The 22,068-nt window shown below is 50.2% G+C and overlaps 6 protein-coding genes across 6 annotated transcripts; 2 read left to right on the top strand and 4 right to left on the bottom strand.

Annotated features, from left to right (window-relative positions):
- Positions 1 to 358: 358 nt before the first annotated feature.
- On the top strand, positions 359 to 3,690 carry BCR38DRAFT_436512 (AAA family ATPase). The gene is made up of 10 exons (XM_040860459.1): positions 359 to 453; positions 507 to 641; positions 694 to 1,578; positions 1,649 to 1,750; positions 1,810 to 2,296; positions 2,361 to 2,390; positions 2,455 to 2,593; positions 2,693 to 2,772; positions 2,833 to 3,231; positions 3,304 to 3,690. Exons 1-10 carry the CDS (start codon positions 364 to 366, stop codon positions 3,327 to 3,329), a joined length of 2,373 nt encoding a protein of 790 aa, XP_040714977.1. The 5' UTR covers positions 359 to 363; the 3' UTR covers positions 3,330 to 3,690.
- A 558-nt stretch (positions 3,691 to 4,248) lies between these two features.
- On the bottom strand, positions 4,249 to 5,444 carry BCR38DRAFT_516526 (uncharacterized protein; the record flags this gene model as incomplete). Its single annotated transcript, XM_040865100.1, has 1 exon — positions 4,249 to 5,444. Exon 1 carries the CDS (start codon positions 5,389 to 5,391, stop codon positions 4,249 to 4,251), a length of 1,143 nt encoding a protein of 380 aa, XP_040714976.1. The 5' UTR covers positions 5,392 to 5,444.
- Positions 5,445 to 7,845: 2,401 nt separating this feature from the next.
- On the top strand, positions 7,846 to 10,036 carry BCR38DRAFT_458491 (autophagy-related protein 22-like protein; the record flags this gene model as incomplete). The annotated part of the gene is made up of 2 exons (XM_040862171.1): positions 7,846 to 7,902; positions 8,513 to 10,036. The coding sequence occupies 2 exons, from the start codon at positions 7,846 to 7,848 to the stop codon at positions 10,034 to 10,036; spliced, it is 1,581 nt and encodes a 526-aa protein (XP_040714975.1).
- Positions 10,037 to 10,245: 209 nt separating this feature from the next.
- On the bottom strand, positions 10,246 to 11,943 carry BCR38DRAFT_458490 (putative cytochrome P450 alkane hydroxylase; the record flags this gene model as incomplete). Its single annotated transcript, XM_040862170.1, has 5 exons — positions 10,246 to 10,400; positions 10,532 to 10,794; positions 10,862 to 11,163; positions 11,200 to 11,844; positions 11,890 to 11,943. 5 exons carry the CDS (start codon positions 11,941 to 11,943, stop codon positions 10,246 to 10,248), a joined length of 1,419 nt encoding a protein of 472 aa, XP_040714974.1.
- Positions 11,944 to 16,545: 4,602 nt separating this feature from the next.
- On the bottom strand, positions 16,546 to 18,359 carry BCR38DRAFT_410255 (alpha amylase; the record flags this gene model as incomplete). Its single annotated transcript, XM_040858443.1, has 3 exons — positions 16,546 to 17,166; positions 17,254 to 17,864; positions 17,915 to 18,359. The coding sequence occupies 3 exons, from the start codon at positions 18,357 to 18,359 to the stop codon at positions 16,546 to 16,548; spliced, it is 1,677 nt and encodes a 558-aa protein (XP_040714973.1).
- Positions 18,360 to 19,308: 949 nt separating this feature from the next.
- On the bottom strand, positions 19,309 to 20,852 carry BCR38DRAFT_458488 (vitamin B6 photo-protection and homoeostasis-domain-containing protein; the record flags this gene model as incomplete). Its single annotated transcript, XM_040862169.1, has 2 exons — positions 19,309 to 20,070; positions 20,124 to 20,852. The coding sequence occupies 2 exons, from the start codon at positions 20,850 to 20,852 to the stop codon at positions 19,309 to 19,311; spliced, it is 1,491 nt and encodes a 496-aa protein (XP_040714972.1).
- Between the last annotated feature and the right edge of the window lie 1,216 nt (positions 20,853 to 22,068).

Genomic DNA, 22,068 nt, shown 5'->3' with positions numbered 1-22,068 from the left:
GCGTCAGTCACAGCCTGCTTGATGATGCGGGTTTGTAAAGCATTGAATTTACATTCAATGTAACCCGTCAGAAAGACCACCAATAGAAGTGTTGTTCGGCAGGATGCTCGATCATCCGTACAGGTAGATCACCAATAGCATCTAAGCCGGGCAGCATAATATGTCTGCAAGGCAAAAAGAAGTGGTACGAATTTCCTTGCCCGGTGTGATTTTACAACCATGGATGGTACAATTCTGGGACCATGAAAGAAGCACAGCGGGCTGAAGGCCATCAAAGCTGAATTAGGAAGTCCGCATCAGCAATCGATCAACCCCTCTCTTGGTGCGGTTCATGTATAATAGTCCTTCTAGCGCCACGAGTGGATGGATTCTTGTTTGAAATTCTATCGGACTCACACAGGCGTGCGGGAGCTAGCAACAATGTCAGAGGTAGATGAGAGAAAATCCACACAGGTACGAAGCTTTCAATAATTGACTCAGACATTAGCAAAACTAAGAGCGCAAAGTTGGATTCCCTCGAGGCGAGGCTACGAGAACTCGAAAACAAATACGCTGATCTCGAGAAACGATACAAAAGCAATCCGACAAACGACAAGGGGAAATACGCTCAATCAGAGTCCGATGACACATCAACTAATGAGGTGCCCAACCCTGGACCATAAAACAAGTTGACCGATCCTCATGACATTGCAGGTAACTCAGCGATTTCGCATTCTAGTGAACAGATACGATTCGAGCTCAGGCGAGCGAAAAGACTTCGAGCCAAAGGATTCGGACGCAGCTTCCAAGGACAAACAATCGACCAAGTATGCATGGCAATTGCGAAAAGTCATCGATCAAGACGAAGAGGATTACAGCGAGATTGAAATATTTGGCAAGCCTCTGCGCGACCTTCTGCAAAGACTTCTCCATCACTACCCCTATCACTTATTCCTCGGGGATATTGTGATACTTGTCTCGCCATACGAGCCACTGGTGCACAATTGGTGCCTACTCTACAAAGAGACCGCAAAGGATGGAGGAGATGAAAACGAGAAGATCGCTCGAAACGACCTCAAGGAAATGATGGAGACAATTCGGCAAGGATCAGGAGATCCAAAGCTGGATGAATACTTCAAGGTCCGAGAGTCTCTCAGGGCGAGTCGCAGCATCACTTTCTCAAACCTGTGGACGATTTTTCCTCCAGGTATGCTTGTGTACGGTCGGCCGTTCATGAAGCAACCCCAGGTCTTCATTGTGATGGAGAATGATTTGACGTGGCCAGTATTCAATCCCCGCTCACACACACATAAGACTTGGGAACTAGGATGTTTCACATACGACTGGACAGGCCAGAGATTCAAACGCCGTCTAATCAAGCTAAGAATTGACTCCTTTGAGGGCCAAAAGCCGATCGCCACATTGCCCATCCAGCCATGGGAAGGCATGGAGAAAGCAAATGATATCAAGAAGCAACTTCTGGAAAGGGGTCGCATATTCCGAAAATACTGCACTCTTCCCAGCGAAAGACGGCTATTCAAGTATGCCGGAAAGGCGATAGTCAACCGCAGTGGTATCAGAGGTGTCGTTCCTGACATGGTATGTTTCCGTACTATACCTGCGCGCGAAGCAGATGATTTGGGGAAGCAGTCTCACTAACGCAAAGTAGGACAGAGATATGGACGATGACACGATCATTCGTCGCCGCAATTATCTACATCGCTCCATTTATCCAAACGACACGTCAAACACAGAGCCAAATTATTCCACGGTAGGTCTCCGTTAAGTCGTTGGTCATTCTGCAATTGTGTTATACTCACGAGATTCAAGATTAACAGCGATGTCATGATCGATTTTGAGTCCTTTTACAAATACGGGCCTCCCTTTTCCTCAATCGGAAGCCTACAGGTAGACGACGAAAAAGGAGAGTGCGACTGCTTTGATTGCCATAAGAATCAAGCCCTGCAAGACAACTATCGAACACGCTACGACGAGAAGACTGGCGATGAGTGCGAGGAATGGGAGGATCTCCAGTTCATGCTATGTGCCCCTCGAGTCCTCGGCTACGTCTTGCGCGACAAGACTTGGGCCCAACTAGATGTAAACCTGGTCAACCCGATTGCCACGGGGGGAGCCGACGACGCCTTTATGAACAAGCTCAAACTGGCCGGCCCAGAAAACGGCAGAAATACAAAGGAGTTGCTCATGGGACTGGTGAAGAACCATGGAATCAGTGAGTCTTCGAATTGGAGTCATGGGTATCAACTGGATGATATTGTCGCCGATAAAGGGAAAGGGCTGATTATACTGCTTTATGGTGAGTTGCAGCGCCCAGCTTGACCGATTGCGACATACACGTAACTGAAAGGGAATTTCTGCAGGGCCACCTGGCGTCGGTAAAACTTCTACAGGTAAGCCCAGTACACCGTCTTCCCACCAGTGAATATTCAAAAAGGCTCACGCTCGTACGTATAGCTCAAACTATTGCAATCGCCGCTGGAAAGCCCCTCTTTTCCATTGGCGTAGCCGATGTTGGAACGTCGGCCAAGTTGGTTGAATCGAATCTTGAGAAAATATTCGACCTCGCAACGAGCTGGAAAGCTGTCCTCCTCATGTACGTCAAAGGTTCTCCTGACACGGTCTATTGGATTCCAATTAGCGTTCCATTGGCGCAATGTGGGGCAAACATATCTGACACTATCTTCTTGTTCAGCGACGAAGCGGACGTCTTCCTACAGAGCCGTGCAAGGGGCGAACTTGGACCGACTACAGAGAGAAATGCACTCGTTTCAGGTTCGTTAGGAAAGCTCTTCTAGCGACAAACTCTGCGTTTCTAACCGACACGTTCTATAGTATTCCTACGGGTCCTAGAGTACTACCAGGGCATCATGATCTTAACAACGAACCAGATTTCGCAATTTGATGTCGCCGTGCAGTCGAGAATCCATATCGCCATTCGCTACGAAAAGCTGAAAGAATATCAGACGTGGGCCATATTCAAAAGCTTCATGGAGCAATACGAAGCGAGGGGCCTCGTAGATCAATTGGACACCAGGATGATTGAAAGATGGGCGAAAGGGGAGTTACCGAAGAAAAACTTCGATGGCCGTCAGATACGCAACATCGTCACGTCGGCTATGGGCATTGCCCGCTCGGCAGAACGCAAGATGAACCACGATGATCTCCTCAACGTGGTAGGCATTATGGAGACTTTCAAGTCAGATCTCGCCTACCAGATGATGCAGTACGAAGGTAAGTAAATGTAGGACAAATGAGAAAGTCGTTTGACAAGAGAGCTGACCCGTGGATGCGATGATGATGCAGATTCCCAGAAAAGTCGTTTTGGTTGAGGTTTCGTCTTACGAGGCTTAAGCCAGTTACGGCGGAAAATTGCAGCAGATTCTTTTGTCGGACAGCACCAACCTGCAGTGGACTTACGACGGAGGTTGTTGGACTTTCACGGGCATCAGTTTGTGAGACTATATCGTCACCTAATGTACGTTACGGACCGATTGGGCCACTACTCGTCGTACCACACCAGTTTCAGCCCGAGCGCAGGCATCATTCACTTTTCTATGCTTAAAGCCTTCAGTCGTTTGTACTTGGGGAGATCACAGACGCATTCAACGACACGCATTCAACGACATGCGTTTTTATGGCGTGCGTTAGTCCGATATGTTTCCACACGCGAATCTGAACGTCTTGCACCAGTGTTCCCGCTCCCATTACCAGTACGTACCGTAAATACGGATAAGTGGAAGTCTCGAAATTACCTCTGCGTAGTCACATCTTTGATCCTGGGTCGCACTGTAAGCCATTATCTCCAGCTTTCATTTTTCTGAATAATCTCAAGACATGATTGTGAAGTTTTTGGTCTGTGGTAGTTCTGCTACTATTCCCACACGAAAATATATTTTGTCCTTCTTCCGCTTCTTGGTGGAGAACTTGAGAGTTGTGGGGTCTAGGTGGAAGCTGTCTCCAAATTTGGACTTTGCATGGGCAAACGCAACGTCAAGTTGGGATGAAATAATTTCCGCATGTTCAGCTCGCCTTAGGAACCCCCCTAGTCTTGGATAGGCTAGTAGTATTGGAGACAGAGATCTTGGTGCCGCCTGGACGTGGATTGGTCGTGCTGATAGTGCTTGTGATGTCAGCATTGGCGATCCTGGATGATGGAGAATATGGGGAACCATCTCCGCTGCCACTCTCACCTGGACTGCACAATAGTCAGGAGATCCCTGGTACTCTGAAAGTAGCCTTCAGGGTCTTCTACAGATGTCTCCGATCCAGTAGACTTTTGTGATTATTGCTGCTTTGTCCCTCAAGCAAGCTCTCCCCGTCCAGCTCGGCCGCTTGGAGAACATAGAACCCTTGTAGCCTGCTGATAATATCCGCACGATCTGCGTTCCAGTTCAGGACAACATTGGTCGAAAACCTGAAGTCAAGCTTAAGACGCTTTAAAGTATACTGCGCCGGACGCAACAAGTCAATAACCTCCACTGACAAGACTTCAGGGTTATCATCGCCTCGACCTAGGACTTCATAACCCCCTGAGCTATAAGAGAATGATTCTAGCCGAGGACAGAGTCGGAACAGACGCGCAAAATCGTCAGATGATATGTAACCGTAGTCCACCGCAAGTATGGTCAAGTGCTCGAATCTCTCCAGGTTCGGGTCATCTGGGTTCGGGTTCTTGGGCTGCCATAATCCTGAGCACCCAGTGAGCTTGAGGTGGGCGAGGTTTGGGCACTGCTTTAGCAGGTAGCGTACATGGTCGATGTCGAACCCTCGGTTGAGTTCGCAGACGCTGATCTCCAGCCGTTCAAGAGACGGGAACATAATCGAGGGAGATTTGGCCGTGCAAACGACGATGGAGTGCAGGACATCAAAAGAAAGATTGAGCTCTATACTGAGATCCCGGAGGTTCGGGAGGAGACAGGGCAGTAACTGCATTGACCGGAGATTCGGGAGGAGGTGCCGCAGGTGTGGATCGTGCTTGAATCTTTCCATAGCCCGTATAGCATCTTCGATGTGGGCTTCCATTTCTTGGGCGACTCCTCGTTCCATGCCAATTTGTCTGGCGACACATTGGAGCAGTTCCCAGCCATTATCTAACCTGTCGTCTTCCCACCGTCGGGCATTGATGTTCCTGACAAACGATGCGAGTCTCTTATTTGTTGCGACTGTTCGGAAGAAGATGTTATAACAGTTCCTGAAGAGGATTCTTGGGCGATGATCAATGCCGGTAGGGCTCTCGTAGAGGATGGGTTGAACAACGTGGGAAAGGAACTTGCAGGATTGAGCAACAGAAGATAACGTGGCGCCCTTGCCAGTATCGCGAAGATTACCGACTATCACCCATACCTCGGTGGGAATCGGGATGCTGCGAGCATTCATTTGGGTAATGGGCATTATTGGTTTATTCAGAGATAGCTTGTGAGCTAGAAACCCCAGTTTGAGCGAAGTGTAGGGAAACTGGTTAGATTGTCAAGGTTATGGTCATAGGACCAAACCTTCGCGATGGGCCTGAGAACCTCAACAGTTATTAAAGTTTGTTGACGTGGCGTGCTGGAGGGCCTGTGCTATCAAGCCATAATAATTTGGCTCTGAAGATAGTTTATTTGGCCATACTATGTCGGTCGTCCCCTTCATAGAGTCAATACGGCAAACAAACATACACTCGTGCAATCCTAACATAGATTCACACGTGTTCTATGACCAAGACAGGAGCCCATATCATCGGAACTTTTCAGAGGAGGGAGACGAGACGCAGACAAATCCGCAGTGACTTAACAAAAGGCTCGTTTTACAACCACGATGCTCACCAACCCATCACAACAACGACACTAACGACACGCCCCAGTACTTTCTTACGCCTTCTTCAAAGAGTTGGAAAAATATTTTCATATCTTCGGACTCGAAATAAACAGAAATTCCCAGCCAAGTAGAAAATTTACCCCAGATGCGCAAGCGGCCATGACTTGAGTATCGGCGTTTGGCAAAAGGCACGAGGATATTCACAACGCGTTTGATGCGGAGCAACACACCGCGGGCAGGACCTGTGGACCGTGTACACCCCAATATGACCAAAATTTTCTGACTGGGACCCCATTCAACTATTGGCTGGGATAAGGGTCTAAAAGGATCATTAAGCACTTCGAAAATCACCACATGACACATTCCAGGTCTAAGGAAAGGAATATATCCGAGAATTCGATGTGCGAGATGAACATCAAATCAATCACGTCATTCGTTGAGAGCTGAGAGCCTCGTTCGATCTACGCGGAGATCGACAGGGTAACAGGCCTCTAGGTCTTGACTAGAACTATGACGCGCATTCTATAGCGACATTATCTTAAGAAGTAGCGAGCTGACGGATGATGATGCTTATAGGAGACTCGATCTGACGAAGTGACGGTTCAAAAATATCCCAATTATAAGATGTCTGGGTGATCTACATTTTCCTACGGAAGCTACCGGCCTGATTTCGTGATTAAGAAGACAGATGCTAGGCCAAATCTCTACTATGCTGTGGGCAATAATTTGGAAACGCGACGGCGAAACACGAACAAGCCCTCTTATTTTCGTTTAGCCAGGTCCAGAATCACCACGCGGAGGAGCTTCTTGACGCTATTTCGACATTCTGGAGTAATGTCTACTTCCTAGTATTTTTGGTCCCCAGCCTTAAGAGCTACACTTGGGCCAAAGGTTTTCAGCACCCCATAGCACAATTATCGCATAAGCTAAACCTCTTTTGAATACTGTATCATATGTTGTTTATATTGGTCTTCTCGGTATGACCAACAGTGTCTGTCTTCTGTAACTCTCACAACACCAAAGTTTTTCTAGTTCTGCTTATCATAGGAGTTCATGCAACACCAGCTTCTTGTGTAGACAGAGTAAAGGTGAACAGGGATGGACGTCGGTTTTGTTGAGCCCTAGATTAAGGCTTCCTATTTCCCCTGTAAAACCGTACTCACCTGTATACGCATCAACTATTGGACTGTAGGGCAAATGGTCTTTTCATTGAATGGTTCGAAGGGTGTAGGCCACGTTGGCCAATATCGTAGGGTAACTGTGGCCATACGTCGTCACAGGCTGGCACTTTTTGATGTTATAGCCTTGAAGGTTCAACGTTAATTAGGTGGTGAACTGCCATCTCCCTTCACGGATATGTGCTTGGTTGTCTTGGGGTAGACTCTCCCAGAGAAATTCTGTGAGGCAATAGCTGAACAAGGAAGTATTATTCGCCTGTTTGAGGCAATTAAAATTGCATAATAACTGGATTTCTTCGCACTATAACTAGAACAAAATTCTCGAAATCAAAGTGGCGAAAGCAAAGCAGACATGGAACAACAACTTTACGGCTCTACCCTAGATAGGTTCTTGCTTCAAAATCAGGTAACAAGGAACGATATATCATTGAACAATAACTTTCGTCGAAATTAGCGAGAGCAGAGCATCTTTGCCATAGTTAAACTGTAATCACACTCTTCACTTGAAGCCAGGCAAGTAACGGCGAACATGCGTAATTACGAGACAAAGGAATAAAAGCACGGCGGAGGAGAGCACACATGATCTTCCTTATAAAGGAATTCGGAACAGAATGGTGGCGTCGACCACATATTGTGGTTCGCAATCAGGAGCTCCCTCGGAAAGAATAACGTGAGCAGTGCATACAAATGATTGGATATATCCCGTTGGTTATTGGAGTTTCCTTCCATAGCATAAGTACGTAACAGAACTAAGCAAAACCGCGCACCGGAAATCTTCCTAATGGCCGGCAATAGAGATAAGAAAGCGCAAAGCGGACACACCTCGGCAGGTTGAGGTCTAGTCAGCTCTAGCTGCATTACTATTGCCGCAATGCTGCATTCCCAATCCTGCCAAGTGGATACTCAACAGGTTTTGATGCTTAGTACAGTAAGTGATAAGACGGGTGAGAAGACGCGCAGAATGTCCGCGTCTGAATCATCAAAACAGCCAACTGGCTTATACGACTGTTGACAGTTTGGCCTCCATCACACGTATGTTCGTCAAAGTTGCACCTGAATCGCTAGACTTCAGCATACGGCTTCCGAACTATCGCAAACGCTTGCACACTGATGAGTTCCGGAGGCAAACTTGTCGATCGATCATGGATGAGCCGGGATGGCCTGCGATGTAACCCCAAGGGTCTTAGGGTGTCTTTCGACCCCACCACGTTGAGGCGAAGATTTGCATCTACCGTTGGAGCTTGCATCCCTGTACGAGGTAGAGTTTGCACGGCATAAAAGTCCCTGAAGTCCCCGATAAAAGAGCGCATTGTGACAGTGCTTATCTACCCGTTCGATTATCGAGACACTGAGCTGATACGAGCTCAGCTCAGAAAATCGCAACTCGCGATCTTGACAATTCGATGTCGGTCCCGGATCCAGCGGCCGCGACGGTGCCGTTGCAGTTAGCGTCCAACCCAAACGAATCCCGCGACCAGCTCACTCCGCCAACAAACACAGCCGACGACTCCAAACACGGCCTCGGCGCGGACTCCGAGCTCGGGCTCTCGCGCGGCATCGTAGCGCCCGTGCTAGCCTTCCCCTCGGTTCCCGAAACGACGCGCAACGAGATCTGGGCCTGGTACGCGTATTACATCGGCGCCAATGGGCTCGCGCTCTTCAACTTCGGCCCCACGGCCTTCCAAAACCTCCTGTCTCAAGCCGCGCCCGCCGACACTGGGCTCCTCGATTTCGCAGGCGGTTCGCACAATGTGAATTCCATCGTGCTCCTCAGCAACGGCATTAGTTTCGCCATCCAAGCCGCTTTGTTCCTGGCCATAGGCGCTTACGCGGATTTCGGGACCGGCAGACGGTGGATCTTGGTGTTTTTCAGCCTGGCGAGTTACGGCATTGGGTTCGCATGGCTCGCGGTGCACGAGCCGGCCAATTGGAAGGTGGGCGCGGGGCTGTACATGGTGGGGTTAATCTGCTACCAGCTAACGCTAACGTACTGGACGGCGGCGTTCCCGGCACTGGCGAGGAACACGCCCAGACTACGAGAGGCGGCGCGGAAGTATGCCGAGGGGGGGATGACGCAGCGCGAGTACGATGTCGAGGACGAGGTGGAGCGGAGCCGGTTGAGCAACGTGGCGTTTTACGTACAGAGCGTCGGGGAGGTGTTTATCCTGGCCGTTATCGTGGGCGTGATGTTTGCGGTGCATGTTACGGCGAGCACGGAGGCGAATAACTGGGGGCTGAGCGTTTTGATTGCGGTTGCGACGGCGTTTTGGGCGGCGCTTTCGATTCCGTGGTTTTTCATGGAGAAGAAGAGGCCGGGGTTGAAGATCCCGAAGGGCAAGAACATCATCACGGTGGGGCTGTGGCAGCTGTGGTTGGCGCTGACGCAGATTTGGAGCCTGAGGCAGAGTCTGATTTACCTTGTCGGGTACTTCCTGCTCGGCGACTCGCTCAATACGACAGTTACCGTCATCGGAACCCTGCAGAACGAGGTGGTCGCGTACGACACGCTCACTCTGACGTACCTGCTGATCGTGGGCATCGTCGCCCAGGCCGTGGGCATCGGCACCTTCTGGCTCATCCAGAAGTACATGCACTTCAGCGCCAAGGCCATGTTCAACGCTGTCATGGTCGGCATCATTCTACTCGACGGCTGGGGCATGATCGGAAACTGGACCGACAAGTTTGGCTTCCACAACGTCTGGGAATTTTGGCTTTATCAGGCTTTCTACGGCTTGTTCGTATGTCCCTGGTACTCGTACTCGCAGATCCTCATCTCTTCTGTGACCCCTCGAGGACACGAGTTCCTCTTCTTCAGTTTCTTCAGCATCGTCGGCAAGACGTCGTCATTTATCGGTCCGCTGGTGAGCAGTGCCATAATCGACGCTTCGCCGGGCGGAGACGACAATAGTTCGCCCTTTTACTTCCTGTTTGCCCTGAGCCTCGTCAGTGCCGCAGGTATATGGATATTTTTGGATTTAGAGAAGAGCGCAAGGGAGCAAGAGGCATTCTTGGCTAAGGAGAAGGCCAAGCTGGATTTGGAGACTAGCAGCACACGTACATAGGGGCTTTCGGTTACGACGATGTGCATTACTCACGAATAGACATGCCGGCTCGTATTGCTACTCGTATTGCTTTTCCGCATCTCACAGGCAGCAGTGGAGATGCTTTCGACATCTTTCAACAGCCAAAAAGCAATTACGCCTACGTGAGATGAGGTGCTTGTTCATTGCAGAGCGCCTTGGGGTCAGCAGCCAGTATCTACCGCTATTCCTTACGCCGCGTAAAGCCCGACTTTCGTCCCGTTCCTCGAACAGACAGTCAAGGTCAAATTCTCCACCCATGGTCCCGGATCGCGGCTCTCTATGCGTTCGAACTCTTGCACCAGTCTCGTGGCCACGAAGGATGCCTCTGTCAAGGCATATTGCTCTATACCAGGTCAGCATCGCACCGATATCATGGAGGCGCATACAGCTCCTGCAGTTCTGCCTCCCCCCACATGATGGTGGGAATGGCCTGCTAATTCCGCCGAGTAGTCCAAGAGGAGAGTGAGCACTTACGTCCAACGCATATCCTCGGTCCACCATTTAAGGGCAGGTATTCCCACCCCATCCGTAACGTCTCCCATCTCTCCGGCTTGAAATCGTTGGCATCTTCACCGTAAAACTCCTTGCGGCGGTGCATCGCGTAAACACTGTACGCTACGAAAGTGCCTTTGTGAACGAAAATAGGGGATTGGCCGTCCAGGCCCCCACCGCGGGGCAGGACTGTGTCGTTGTGGGCGAATCGTCCATTGAGAGGAACGACGGGATAAAGTCGAGCGCTGTATTGGATTAGTAACCCTCGGATGAAACTGGACACTCGGGCGCTTACTCTCGTTCAGGCAGTACTTGACGTACTTCAAGTTCCTCAAAGTCTCATACGTCGGTACCTCACCCCCTAATCCAGCAACCTCAGCCCTCAACTTGGCCCATACATCCGGCCGCCTCGCCAGGATAAAGAGCATGTTGGCGAGTAAACTCGCCGTCGTGTCCCTCCCCGCCAGAAGCACATTCAGCAGTTCGTCCCTGAGGACAACCCGATCCGTCGTCTGCTTAGCCAGCTCCTTGAGAAATACGTATTTCCTGTCATCAACACTCGCCTTCTCCTCGTCCTGAGCACATCGGAGCTGGATGGCGGCATCGACAAATTTCTCAATTTACTGGTGGACGAACTCGATCGCCCTTACCGCCCGGCAATCTTTTAGGATGCGGGCGATGTATCCGAGGCGGAAAAGCCTCACCCCGTCTTCTTGGGCATAGTTGAAGGCCTCGGCGAACGCGGAGCCCGCCTCGTTCCCTTGCCTCTTGCCCTCGAGCGACTCGACGGAGTGTCCAAAGAGGAATTCGGTAGCGGAGTCGATGGTAAAGCAGAAAAATAAATCTTGCAAGTCGACCGTGGACTCGTCCCTCGGAATCAGCGACAGCATAGTCTGAAAATGTCGCTCGAAAGCTTCCAGATCAGCAATCTGCTCGCGGATGAAATTAGGCCTTATCAAACTGCGCGACTTGTGCCACCTGTCCCCGTCCGACGTGAAGATGCCATGGCCCAGAAGCGGGCCGAGTGCGAACTGGCGATCGCTCAACCCGAAGTCGTGGAATCGCACTGACAATATCGTCTTGATGTTATACGGGTCACTGGTAATGATGGTACGGTTCGTGAATGTATCCATGGCGAACGTAGGACCATAGACTCTATCACGCTCTAGAGAGTCCTTGAGCGTGGTGCCGTTCTTTGCGTGGCGGTTCATTTGCATCTTGCGGTCGAGGCCAAAGAAGGGGTTCTTGGGCTGCGCACTATTTCGGATCGGTTGGCAGCCATTCTTCAATTTGATCTGGCGCCGTGCTATATATTATGCTGCGAGACGGCATAAGAAGACGATTGTGCCAATGGCTAGCACGGCCTGGACTAGTTGGCTTTTACTCAACGCCATGGTGGTGAGTAATTCCGGCGGAAGCTGCTGCTGGTATGGTTGGAAATTTCGATAGTTTCACCTCAACAAGCGAGTTTGGACGCCGCGATAGAGGTGTGACTGGGGATGAAGGAGGCGTGGGTTAACGTCCCACACCCACATCCGGGACATCTGTGGGACGCCCTAAAAATGATGCTGTATATTATAACCATTGACTTCAACCTTTTTTTACACTTATTCTGATGCGACTACAATACAGCTTTCACCGTCGCTAGGGTTTTCAGACTCGCTAGACTCATCTGTACTATCCTCAATTCCACCAGCCTCGATTTGAGCCTTCCGAATAGCCTTGATATTAGTAAACTTCGAATTAGGGCTCATCTTGACCTTCCTCTGCTTCTGTCAGAGAACAGAATGCCATAGGCACCAGTGGGCCGCCGGAGGGGTGTTTCGGACAAAAGACTCCCGAGTCATGATTACAATCTATGTGAAGCTTTGGGATGACGAGAGTCAAGATCCTTGGCATCGCCGACCCTGCTGTTATGCCGGGTCCAAGCGGCGGCCTAGCTATCTATATAAGGACCATCTCGAAGTAGGATAGGGAAGGAGTTGTCAGAGCCACAAGTGTCATCCGAGGCGGGCCGGCTTCCACCAGGTAGGAAGCCGTTTGTGGCGGCTAGAGAGCCGCTTGTGGCGAATGAGAGCCGTTGAAGCCGTTTGCAACGGATAGGGAATCGCTTGGTTGCAGATAAGGAGCCGCTGTCCAAGATATTGGCCGAAGTCGGAGGAACACAGACATACGGAAGCAAACATCCAGAATCCAAGAGAGAACCTCGGCTGGCTATAAGTAAGGAGTCGAGACGGAGGAAGATAGAGAGGGCAGAGATCAATGCATCACCGTGGGCACCCCTACCTGAGACCGCCAGTGACCACCCGGTGCTACGTAGGAGGGACGCCCGTTACTCCCCATCACTCTGTACTATTGCCTTCGGCCTAGCCGTACCCTGACAGCTTCCTAGCCCTACTAGCCTCAAGCTCTGCCTCTATTGCCTCAATCTTTCGCTGTGCGACAGCTAACTGGTAGTCCTTCTCATCAAAGCCCTTTTGAACTTTCCGAAAGAGTAGCCGCTGGGTATTTGGATCACTATCAAACTTGCTGAATAAGCTGAGTTGATCTTGGAGCTCATCTCTCCTCTTAGGTGTTGACCAGGCTATTGCTGATGTCTCTAACGCCCAGTCCTGACTACTAGAGTGCCCTTTGCAAATCTGACTAGGATGTTTGATTGGTGCTGACGTATTCTCAAGGAGCAGGGGGCTCATAAGGGGTCTAGCTATGCTCGAAGGCCAGAGACCAGTATATTTCCATCCACTGATAATGTTCTTGACGGTCAATACTGCTAGACGTGCCTTTCTATAGCAGAGGAGAAAGTTTCTTTTCCCTACGACAGTAGTAGTATCCCATTGGTTAAGGTAACCAAGCTCTTTCTTATAGGCTGCCTTGAGGGGTCCAAAGACTGACTGATCGAGAGGCTGGAGAACGTGGGATGTGTGTGGCGGTAAGAAAAGCAAGTGTATCTTGTTTATGAAGCAGAGGTACATAAACTCTGTCGTCTTGTGGCTACTATGCCCATCTAGGATAAGTAACCTAGTCTCTTCAGGGTCCTCTGGTTGAGTCAAAGGAATAAAGATCTTTTGTAGCTACTCAATAGCCGTAGAGTCTGACGTCCACCTATTCTCTGTTGCTGTAAACCTCCAGGCTTCGTATGGAGTCAAGTCTAGAGGAAACCACTGCTGCTGGACAGACTTCCCCTTGTATATCACAAGTGGGGGTAGTGCAGTACCAGTCGCAGAGATACACTCTATAAGAGATGTCCAAGCTCGAGATCCAGGCTGTTTCTTCCGCATAGAACGAGTCTCAGATGATCCTAGAACAATAACATTTGATCCTCTACCTTCTAGAATACCTGTCTCATCCATATTGTATCGATTCGAGGCCTTAATAGCTTTGATCTTAGGGATAGCGAGGTATTTGAACCATTGCCTGATCACATTAGCTGAGGCTCCATTAATACGCTGGGAATCGATAGCTCTGCTTCTCTGGACCTTGAATGAATGGTTCCTCTTGATAAAAGCCTGGACCCAGTTCTTTCCAAGTGGTTCGGTGTCCGTGGATCTGTAGGATACGCTCGGCGAAGTCTTTGAGCTGTTGATGGGTTGGTGGGAGGCCTAGGGCAGCCTGGATTCGAACCCATTCAGCCAGATGGGAATCCTGGGCTGGAGAGAGCCTCTGGTAGTCAGTGAAGGCTATATCTCTTGACTGGGCTCCCTGAATCCGTCGTGAAAGAGTAGACCTTGGGACACCATGCTCATATGCTGCTTTTCGGAGGCTTTGACCGGTAGCTATTGCTTGAAGAGCTCGATAAATATCATCTTCGATATATTCACTCATATTTGAGGGATTCAATCCTCTATTGATGACTCTGCGTAGATCCTGTCTTGATTGATCTATCTATCTGCTCTGTTGTGTCTTCTGTGTAGCTATTTTATCCATGAGGAAGGGTTTTGACCCCACTAGTGCAATTGCCGCTACACCGCCTTCGGCCTAGGGCATAACCGTGGCGCTCAATCCCACAATATTAGTGTAAAGAAGACGTACGTAAAATTTCGTAACGATTGAATCGATATTGGTAAAGATAAAAGAGGTTGAAGTTAGAGGCTAGCGGTGTTGATGAGGCATTTTTGGGTGTCCCACATGTGGGGGTGTCCCGGATGTGGGTGTGGGACGTTACTCCTGAGAGGCGCACAGGGTAAGACTTGTGTTGGAAATGATAGCCAACGAACACAGTCTACGGACTTTCTAGCGGCCTTAGATCCCGTTCGCGGATAACATGCGGTTTAGTTAACCCATACGGCGCGTCAACTGTGACGGCCGGTGTCACGATGCCACGAAACCCACTAGCTGTGGACCCGTAGGAGCACTGGCCATCTGAAGGCGGGATTGAAGATCCTCAGATGTGAGCCAGCCTGTTTTAGTTTCTCTTTCTTTCCTTGTCGAGAATCGTTAAGTCAATACAGTGCATTAGAGTGTTTTGACTCTTCAATTGTGCTCACCGTGACATCAACCCTTACGGCGCGTCAACCCTTACGGCGCGCTGCCCACCTTGTTGACTTCGCCTACCTAGCGATAATAGGGAGATTGGTCAGTTTAGGATTACGAGCATCCTAGCCAGTCGACCGTCAAGCACTACGTCGGCGGAATATAACTCGACAGCCGGTCCAGAATTCGAATCGTTAATCCGACCACTTATCGGACCCCCTCTCGCCGCGATTCTTGCGAGCGTCTAGACCACGTTACGGTCTATCCACTTGAGCGTATGGTTGAGATGTATACGCTCCAAGAGAACCCCAATTAGCAGATACTACGACTTGTCGCGACAAAAAATAGTCGAGCATCTTCTGCACATCAGCAGCATCCCACCCCTGAGGACGAATTTAAGTGCCACATTACCACGCTTATCGGTAGTTCAGGCAGGGGTTGTAGCACAGACTTAGGGAGGGACAGGAGGTTTAGTAGTCGTTTGGCTACAAGTTTACCTGTATAACCGCCCGACGCGGCTTAAGGGCCCGCTATATCATCTATAGCCCCTTAAGGGAGTACTTGTAGAGGTACCGAGGGTTAACACCTACGGCGTATTTAATATTATTTTAAGGTAGTAAAAGGGAAGAGCAGCGTGAAGGGTAGACGAACGACATTTCAAGACAGAGATAGAAACATCGCAAACGGGATTTGACACGTACCGGTGGCATGAAGGGGCTGCCCCCCGAGATCGTGTTCTTCCGGTTTAATGACTCGGAAAGCGCGAGGAGGTTAGCAGGGATGCACAGAGTACTATAACTCTACTGGGCAACGGCATCGGCAATTATAAGGTTACCTTCAGGTAAGTGCCAAGTTTCAGTTTTCGAGAGCAGTACTGCAGTCGAAATGTGTCACAATACCCCACAACGTTACGCACGATGCTCCTCCGTCTAGGTAACGGACATCATTGATGCGCACAGGGATTCCCCAGATTTTCAAGTTACGAAACCGTTAGGAAACACGGGAAGCAGGCCTGTTAAGGCATAATTAAAGTATTCATTTAATCTTGGGGACTGGTCTTCCACGGCAATCAGACGCCTCCTTATGTCTTATATAGTGGAGATGATCTAGTTTTATCGCGAACATAATACGCTGGTTATATAGAAAGAAGGCTCGTATATAATCTTGAAATAATTGATTTAATCATTTAGGTAACTCAAGAAATAATACAGAAATACTTACTTAAAGATAGTAGTCAAATGGTTGCTAGGGAGGTTAGCTTCAGGATCGTGGGGATGCTTTTACTACTTGTATTAGCTTCCAGGCTGCCTGTATATAGTTTTCCAAAAAAAAAAAGTTACAACGTAGGCGATCGGCTTCCAGATCAAGTAGAATACAGCAGACCAAGCTACTAGTATCCTTGCAAAACCTTGATCTACGTAAATTGAAAGCGGTCAATTTAAACATCAACGCCATCCCCTGCCTTTGGCACGATTTCTAAGTCTTTTCGTCTCATCCACCTCCCCAATCACCTCAACCACCGATGCTCAAAGATGCGACAATCCATCTCCATGCGGCATCGTCACCAAAGCGGCCGGCACCCTCGGCCTGAAAAAGTCCGACTCAAAACTCACGGGAAACCTCCCCCTGCCCTCGGCCTCTGCGTTCACAAAACACGCCATGCTATTGTACTGGCAGGTGAAATTTCCAAATCCGTTTTCGTCAATAACAACGGCCGCGCCCTCGAACCCCAGGACATCCGTCCAGACCTGGCCCGCGTGCTGGCGCCCCACGCACATGGAAAGCACTGGCTGCTCCTGAGCCTCGTGGTGGTGCGTCTCCCGACCCCAACTGAGAATCACAGCCATGCCGCTCGGCTTCTCCCGAGTGCCCTGCCGTACCCAGCCAATGCAGTCATGCCTATCAAAATGATCCACCTGTGGGCCATGAGCGTACAACTTCCGGGCTAGACACAAGTCGGGCAGTTTGCCCCGACAAGTAGGTGGCTCGGGATACGGACGGCCGATACCGTAAAGGTCGCCGAAAAAGACGCAGGGGCGGCCGTCGCGGCGGAGGAGGATCAGGGCGTGTGCGTGCGGTGTGAAGGAGCGGTTTATGGGAGTGTCCATCTCTTGGCCGCGTTGGGTGTCATGGATGCGGATGAATGTCTGGGCACGTATTCAGTTTACGGGTTCCCCACTTTTAACCATTGGGGCCGAAGGAGATTTGATGTGGAAAGGGGTGGTGGAACTTACCACGGCGTTCTGCGGTCTTGCCTCTACCAGCGTATTGTTGAATACCACCCTCAGGTCCGTGTCCTCTCGCGTAGAAAGACGAGCAATGTGATACATGAGCGGCACATCGTAAAGACAGAAATGCGGACTCATGTGATCCAGCCACTGCGTCAACATGTGCACATCCCCATGCCAAAACTCCCCGACGAAAAATAACCGCGGATCCATCTTTGCTTTCAGCAGCTTGGCCCAGTTGTTGACGAAATTGCGTGAATAGTGCTGCACCGCATCCAGCCGGAACCCCTGGAGTCGCAGTTCTTTTATGATCCACTTACCCCATTCGTTGGTTTCTTGCACGACTTCCGGGTTCGTATAGTCGAGGTTTTCCAACATGAGGTAATCGGCATTGCCTTGCAATGTCCCCACGTCTTGCGCCCAGTCCTTGCCGTCTTCGATAAACCGGTAGATGGCCCTCTTCTGGTTTGTTTGGTTCCAGTCGGTTCCGTTGAAGTGATTTTTGTTGTAGGTGAATTTACTGTATTTCCCCCCTCTCCCAGCAAAGTTGAATTTGGTCCACGCCTCGATTTCGTACGGCTCTGTAATGTCAACTCGCCGATCTGGGCGGCGCACAACTGTCAGCGGTGTGTGAACGCCGTGATGTATGACTTTCTGCACAACTTACCCCTTGGATCTACCTCGACCACTTTCACCGTCTCAGTAGTATCGGCAAAAGCTCGATGGTTGAGAATCGCATCCCATATCAACCCCATTCCCAACGCCCGGGCATCCGCCGCGAGGTTCACGAGATCCTGCTTAGACCCCCACTTGGTCGGCACGGTACCCTTCTGGTCGAACTCGCCCAAGTCGTACGCATCATAAATATCATACCCATTGCTCTCAGCGTCTCGCCCCTTACTCCCAGGCGGCAACCACAAGCTATCGATCCCGATTGATTTCAGTCCCGGCAGCGCTGCCCGTAGTCGTCTCCAGTGTTGGTGTTCACTGTGCAGGTTCCACTCGAACGCCTCGAAAAGAACTGGGTTGTCCACATCGTGCACGGAAGTGGCTTGGGAGCCACTCTCCTGGACTCTCGCTTGGGGCGTCGGGGGAATAATGTCCAGCGCCATATTTACACACAATTCAGGAAGCAGTACGACAAACAAACAACCTCAGAAAGCAAGAAAGGCTACATTTATACTTTCAATGTCAATAATGGTACACGGGCCTAGCTGGCGCGAGAGGACGACCCGCGCTCCGCGGAACAGGTTCCCGTGACGCATGTCGAACAAAGTTTAAACCCATGTCGCTCGGCGCCGAGGGATGGTACCTGGTCCCTGATTATGCCATGAATAAAGATAAAACCGCCATTAGCTAGGGTTTAGACTCTCGTATCGTACCTTCAGTTCCATGTTTTACGAGCACCGTTCGCTGCGTGCTCCTTTAAATTGGGGGTTGGCGTCTGAATTCGTTAGGGCTTGGCGTTTGGGGCTTAGATCTGGGGCTTAGCGCTTGGGTCTTTGGCAATCGACTCTTGACTCAAGGCTCTCCTTTCAGCTTGATTGGGCCACTCGACAGGAGAGTAGAGGAACAGAATGGCACTTCTGGACCGGGGTTAGGCATTGTTACTTCCGGATGTTTCGGCATCTGGAATAACGATGTTTGGCTACAGTACGGACGTCACTTCCTTCTTCTGGCCTATCATTTTGATTCCCGAATCAGCGCCCCAGTTGTCGCATATAGAAGGGAGGACCCTGAATACTGAGTCGTCTGGTCTTGCCCTTCAAGACTGACCAAACTCAAGCTCAGAAGCTGATCGAATGACACAACTCTGTGCCTTGTTTTAGCTGAACAGGTGAAATGCGCTGGTCGCATCGGATGAAATTACTGCTGAAATAGGTTAAGTCGCTTGCGTCTGCGTCCCAGAAATAGTGGTATACACGTATCGGTTTCAATTTCCCCAACCCCGGGCAAGTCTGTCAATATTCCATTCACTAGCACGAATCATGGTCGGTAATGATTATTTCCAATTCCATCTTCGCATCATGCTTCTCGATTCGACTCACGTTAAGGGGGTGATCATGACTTGTTTGGTGTCTTTCCAAAGATAACACGTGATCCAGTGCATGTCTCAAGCACCGGAATGTCGAGATTCCAGCCCACATCCCTGAGGCGACGGGCGTGTGCATCAAAACTGGCCTGAACTTGATCCAATGTGACCCCCACATGAGACAGGCTTTGCTCCTCGTGGCTGTCCGATGCATCCATTTTGCTGTTGGTCACGTCAAGAACCCTCCTAGCAAGTATCAAAGCATGATACCAAGCCCTTAGTTGTTGTTCCGTAGTAACCTCCTCCTTGAGCACCACCAAAACCCGCGTCGTTGAGGATGGAGTATCATTCCATCGAGGAGACTGCCTTTCATACCAGAGAAGATAGCCTTGATGTCGGAATAGTCTCGTCAAAGTTGACAAGTCAACCGGGCCCAGTCGTGACGAACCGGTCTTTCCATGACGGCCGTTCTGAGACAGACTCGAAATCAGAGTTTGGAGGGAGACTCCGAAGTCACAATGCCCAATCAAAGTGCCATTTTTTCCCCTGAGAGTGCTTCCACCACGCTTCGCGAAAATAGATTCTCTTTGGGACACTTCAGCGGGATCGAGCACCTTGTTCTTATCCAACAGGTTTGAGAATACGATGTTGGCCCGCTGTCGATTGAGAGAGCGCATTTTGACTGCTTTAACCCCTATCCAGTTCATGACCAAATGGACCACTAGCAGGCATATTAATGAGAGCCACGTCGCTGTCGGAGTTGATAGGAAAGCCATTGCAGCCGTGCCAGCCTGATGCTATGTTAGCCAGCATAACCAATCCCCCACTGCCACATGATACTCACCATATTGCCCATGAGAGAAATCATCGTCTCCTGACTTCCATCCTTGGCATTCAACTCCCCCAAATTATTCCACCTTGCAAAATGCCCGCTGAGGCTACTCTTCGCGGCGCCGCCTGCCACCCCCGCCGCCGCATACAACACACTTGAAACGCACAAAACGGCAACCCTCATCCCAAGAACAGGTACCAAAGGACTCAAACAATCTAGCACCATCGCCGCATCACAAAGCACATCCGCCTTGAACCTGTACATCTTGCACTCGGCCTCGATCGCCGTGCCCATGGAATGCGCAAACACGATCGTAGCCAACTTCCCCATGCACTCCCGCACGATCTGGATGAGCATCGCGCCGGTGGGGGACGCTGAGGCATCGCCTACGCCGAGACCGACCCATACGGCCCGCGAAGAGATCATACCGGCGATGGAACCCGCGAAGGCCTGGAGCGAGTCGTAGATTTGGTATTTGGTGTAGTCGTCCGTCACACTTTGGGGGTATCCGTCTGGGAGGAAGATGACGAGGAGCTTTTGCCAGAGGCTTTTGCCGGCGGTAGGGAAGAAGACATCGATGCGTGAATTCGAGGGGGTGGTGGCAGAGGAGGAAGAGGAGGGATGGGATTCAATGTAAGTAGCTTTGAGGTTACCTGCTTTGTCGCATTCGGCAATTTCGACAACATCAGACCTGGATGAGTCGCCTCCGTTGGTGGTGGAGAAGGAAGCGGTGGTGTCCATTTCAGGAACTGGTAGAATATGACGGTGAACACTACTTGGACCAAAATATGGACTGATATCCAGTGAATGGGAGTAATATCGATTCAAGGATGTCGAACACTATGACATCATCCAATCTAGAATATTCACGCGTTAGGATTAGACCAACAAGGCGCGGGAGTCTCCTGATAATGTGAAACGTTAAGTCGACGCGCGCAAAATTACTTCAACCTCCAGGCATCGGTCCTTATTAAGCCATCATAGCCCCACCCACCAACCTAAGGTTAGCTACCAAAGCAACCGCAGATGTCGGGAAAGAGCATTCAGTACCCCGCGTAGGTCATGGACACTTCAGATTTCGACCAGTTACAAGAGGAATCCACATTTCTAGACTATCGTGTACATCGCAGTTCTGGACTCTAATATCCACGTTCGTTCATTTCACTCTAGTTGCGTCTATGATGTGTTTTCTCATATTGCAGTACGAATATCGGGGCAATATGATGAAAGGGATGAAAAGAGATGGGGAACCAAAACTGAAGATCAAGTGTGTTCGCACATTGTGACAATGTGCAAGCCTCTTAGGGGGGCCACGATCTTGGTCCTGATGGTAGCTAATATCAGCTTCTCAAGGGCTAGAGGATTCAAGTAACCGAGCCGGCAACGCCGACTAGTAGCATCACCTTTGAGATCATTGAGCACCTTTTTTGAGTCATTCCTTGAACATGACAGTGCTCTAGCTTGGTAGGCCCTCTGGATCAATGGGGAGAGCGGAGTCCTCTACCGATATAACGTCGACTTGGATACTCGGCTGCTGTGTCCCCCAATATTCATCACCTGACTCTTCTGATTCAGCTGATTCAACAGCTAAGTTTTCAGAAGGATTGGTGAATTTCGAGGTGGTCCACTTGGAAGTTCCAGGTGGGTATCCATATTAGACTCGAAGTCGCTCTCTGCGAAGGGCTTATGAGATCGACGGAGCAGTCCCTTGAAATTGGCCATGAGGTTGAAGATCCAATCCTCGTTGGGCCGAAATTCGAGCACTAACTGTTCCTCATGTTCCGTTCGTAGGGCTAGAGTGTTAGGTGCTGTATTGTGGTACAACCCGGATTCTCCATGTCCAGGAACACTTCTGCACGCTTAAAACGGCATGCAGACGCAAGATTCGTGTGCATGGAGGGCACGAAGGCAGCATTATACAAGATGAACTTCCTAGGGCCGTCGTCATGGTCGCTGA

This window comes from Pseudomassariella vexata (genome assembly GCF_002105095.1).
Source record: "Pseudomassariella vexata strain CBS 129021 chromosome Unknown BCR38scaffold_8, whole genome shotgun sequence".
In the NCBI taxonomy this organism is placed as follows: domain Eukaryota; kingdom Fungi; phylum Ascomycota; class Sordariomycetes; order Amphisphaeriales; family Pseudomassariaceae; genus Pseudomassariella; species Pseudomassariella vexata.
This window is presented reverse-complemented; position numbering and strand designations above follow the sequence as displayed.

Excerpts from the sequence above, each read along its gene's own strand:
- BCR38DRAFT_436512 (XM_040860459.1), top strand. The coding sequence starts at position 364 with ATGGATTCTTGTTTGAAATTCTATCGGACTCACACAGGCGTGCGGGAG. Across the intron at positions 642-693 it reads ATGACACATCAACTAATGAG|GTAACTCAGCGATTTCGCAT; the intron begins GTGCCCAACCCT and ends ATGACATTGCAG. Across the intron at positions 2,773-2,832 it reads GAGAAATGCACTCGTTTCAG|TATTCCTACGGGTCCTAGAG; the intron begins GTTCGTTAGGAA and ends CACGTTCTATAG.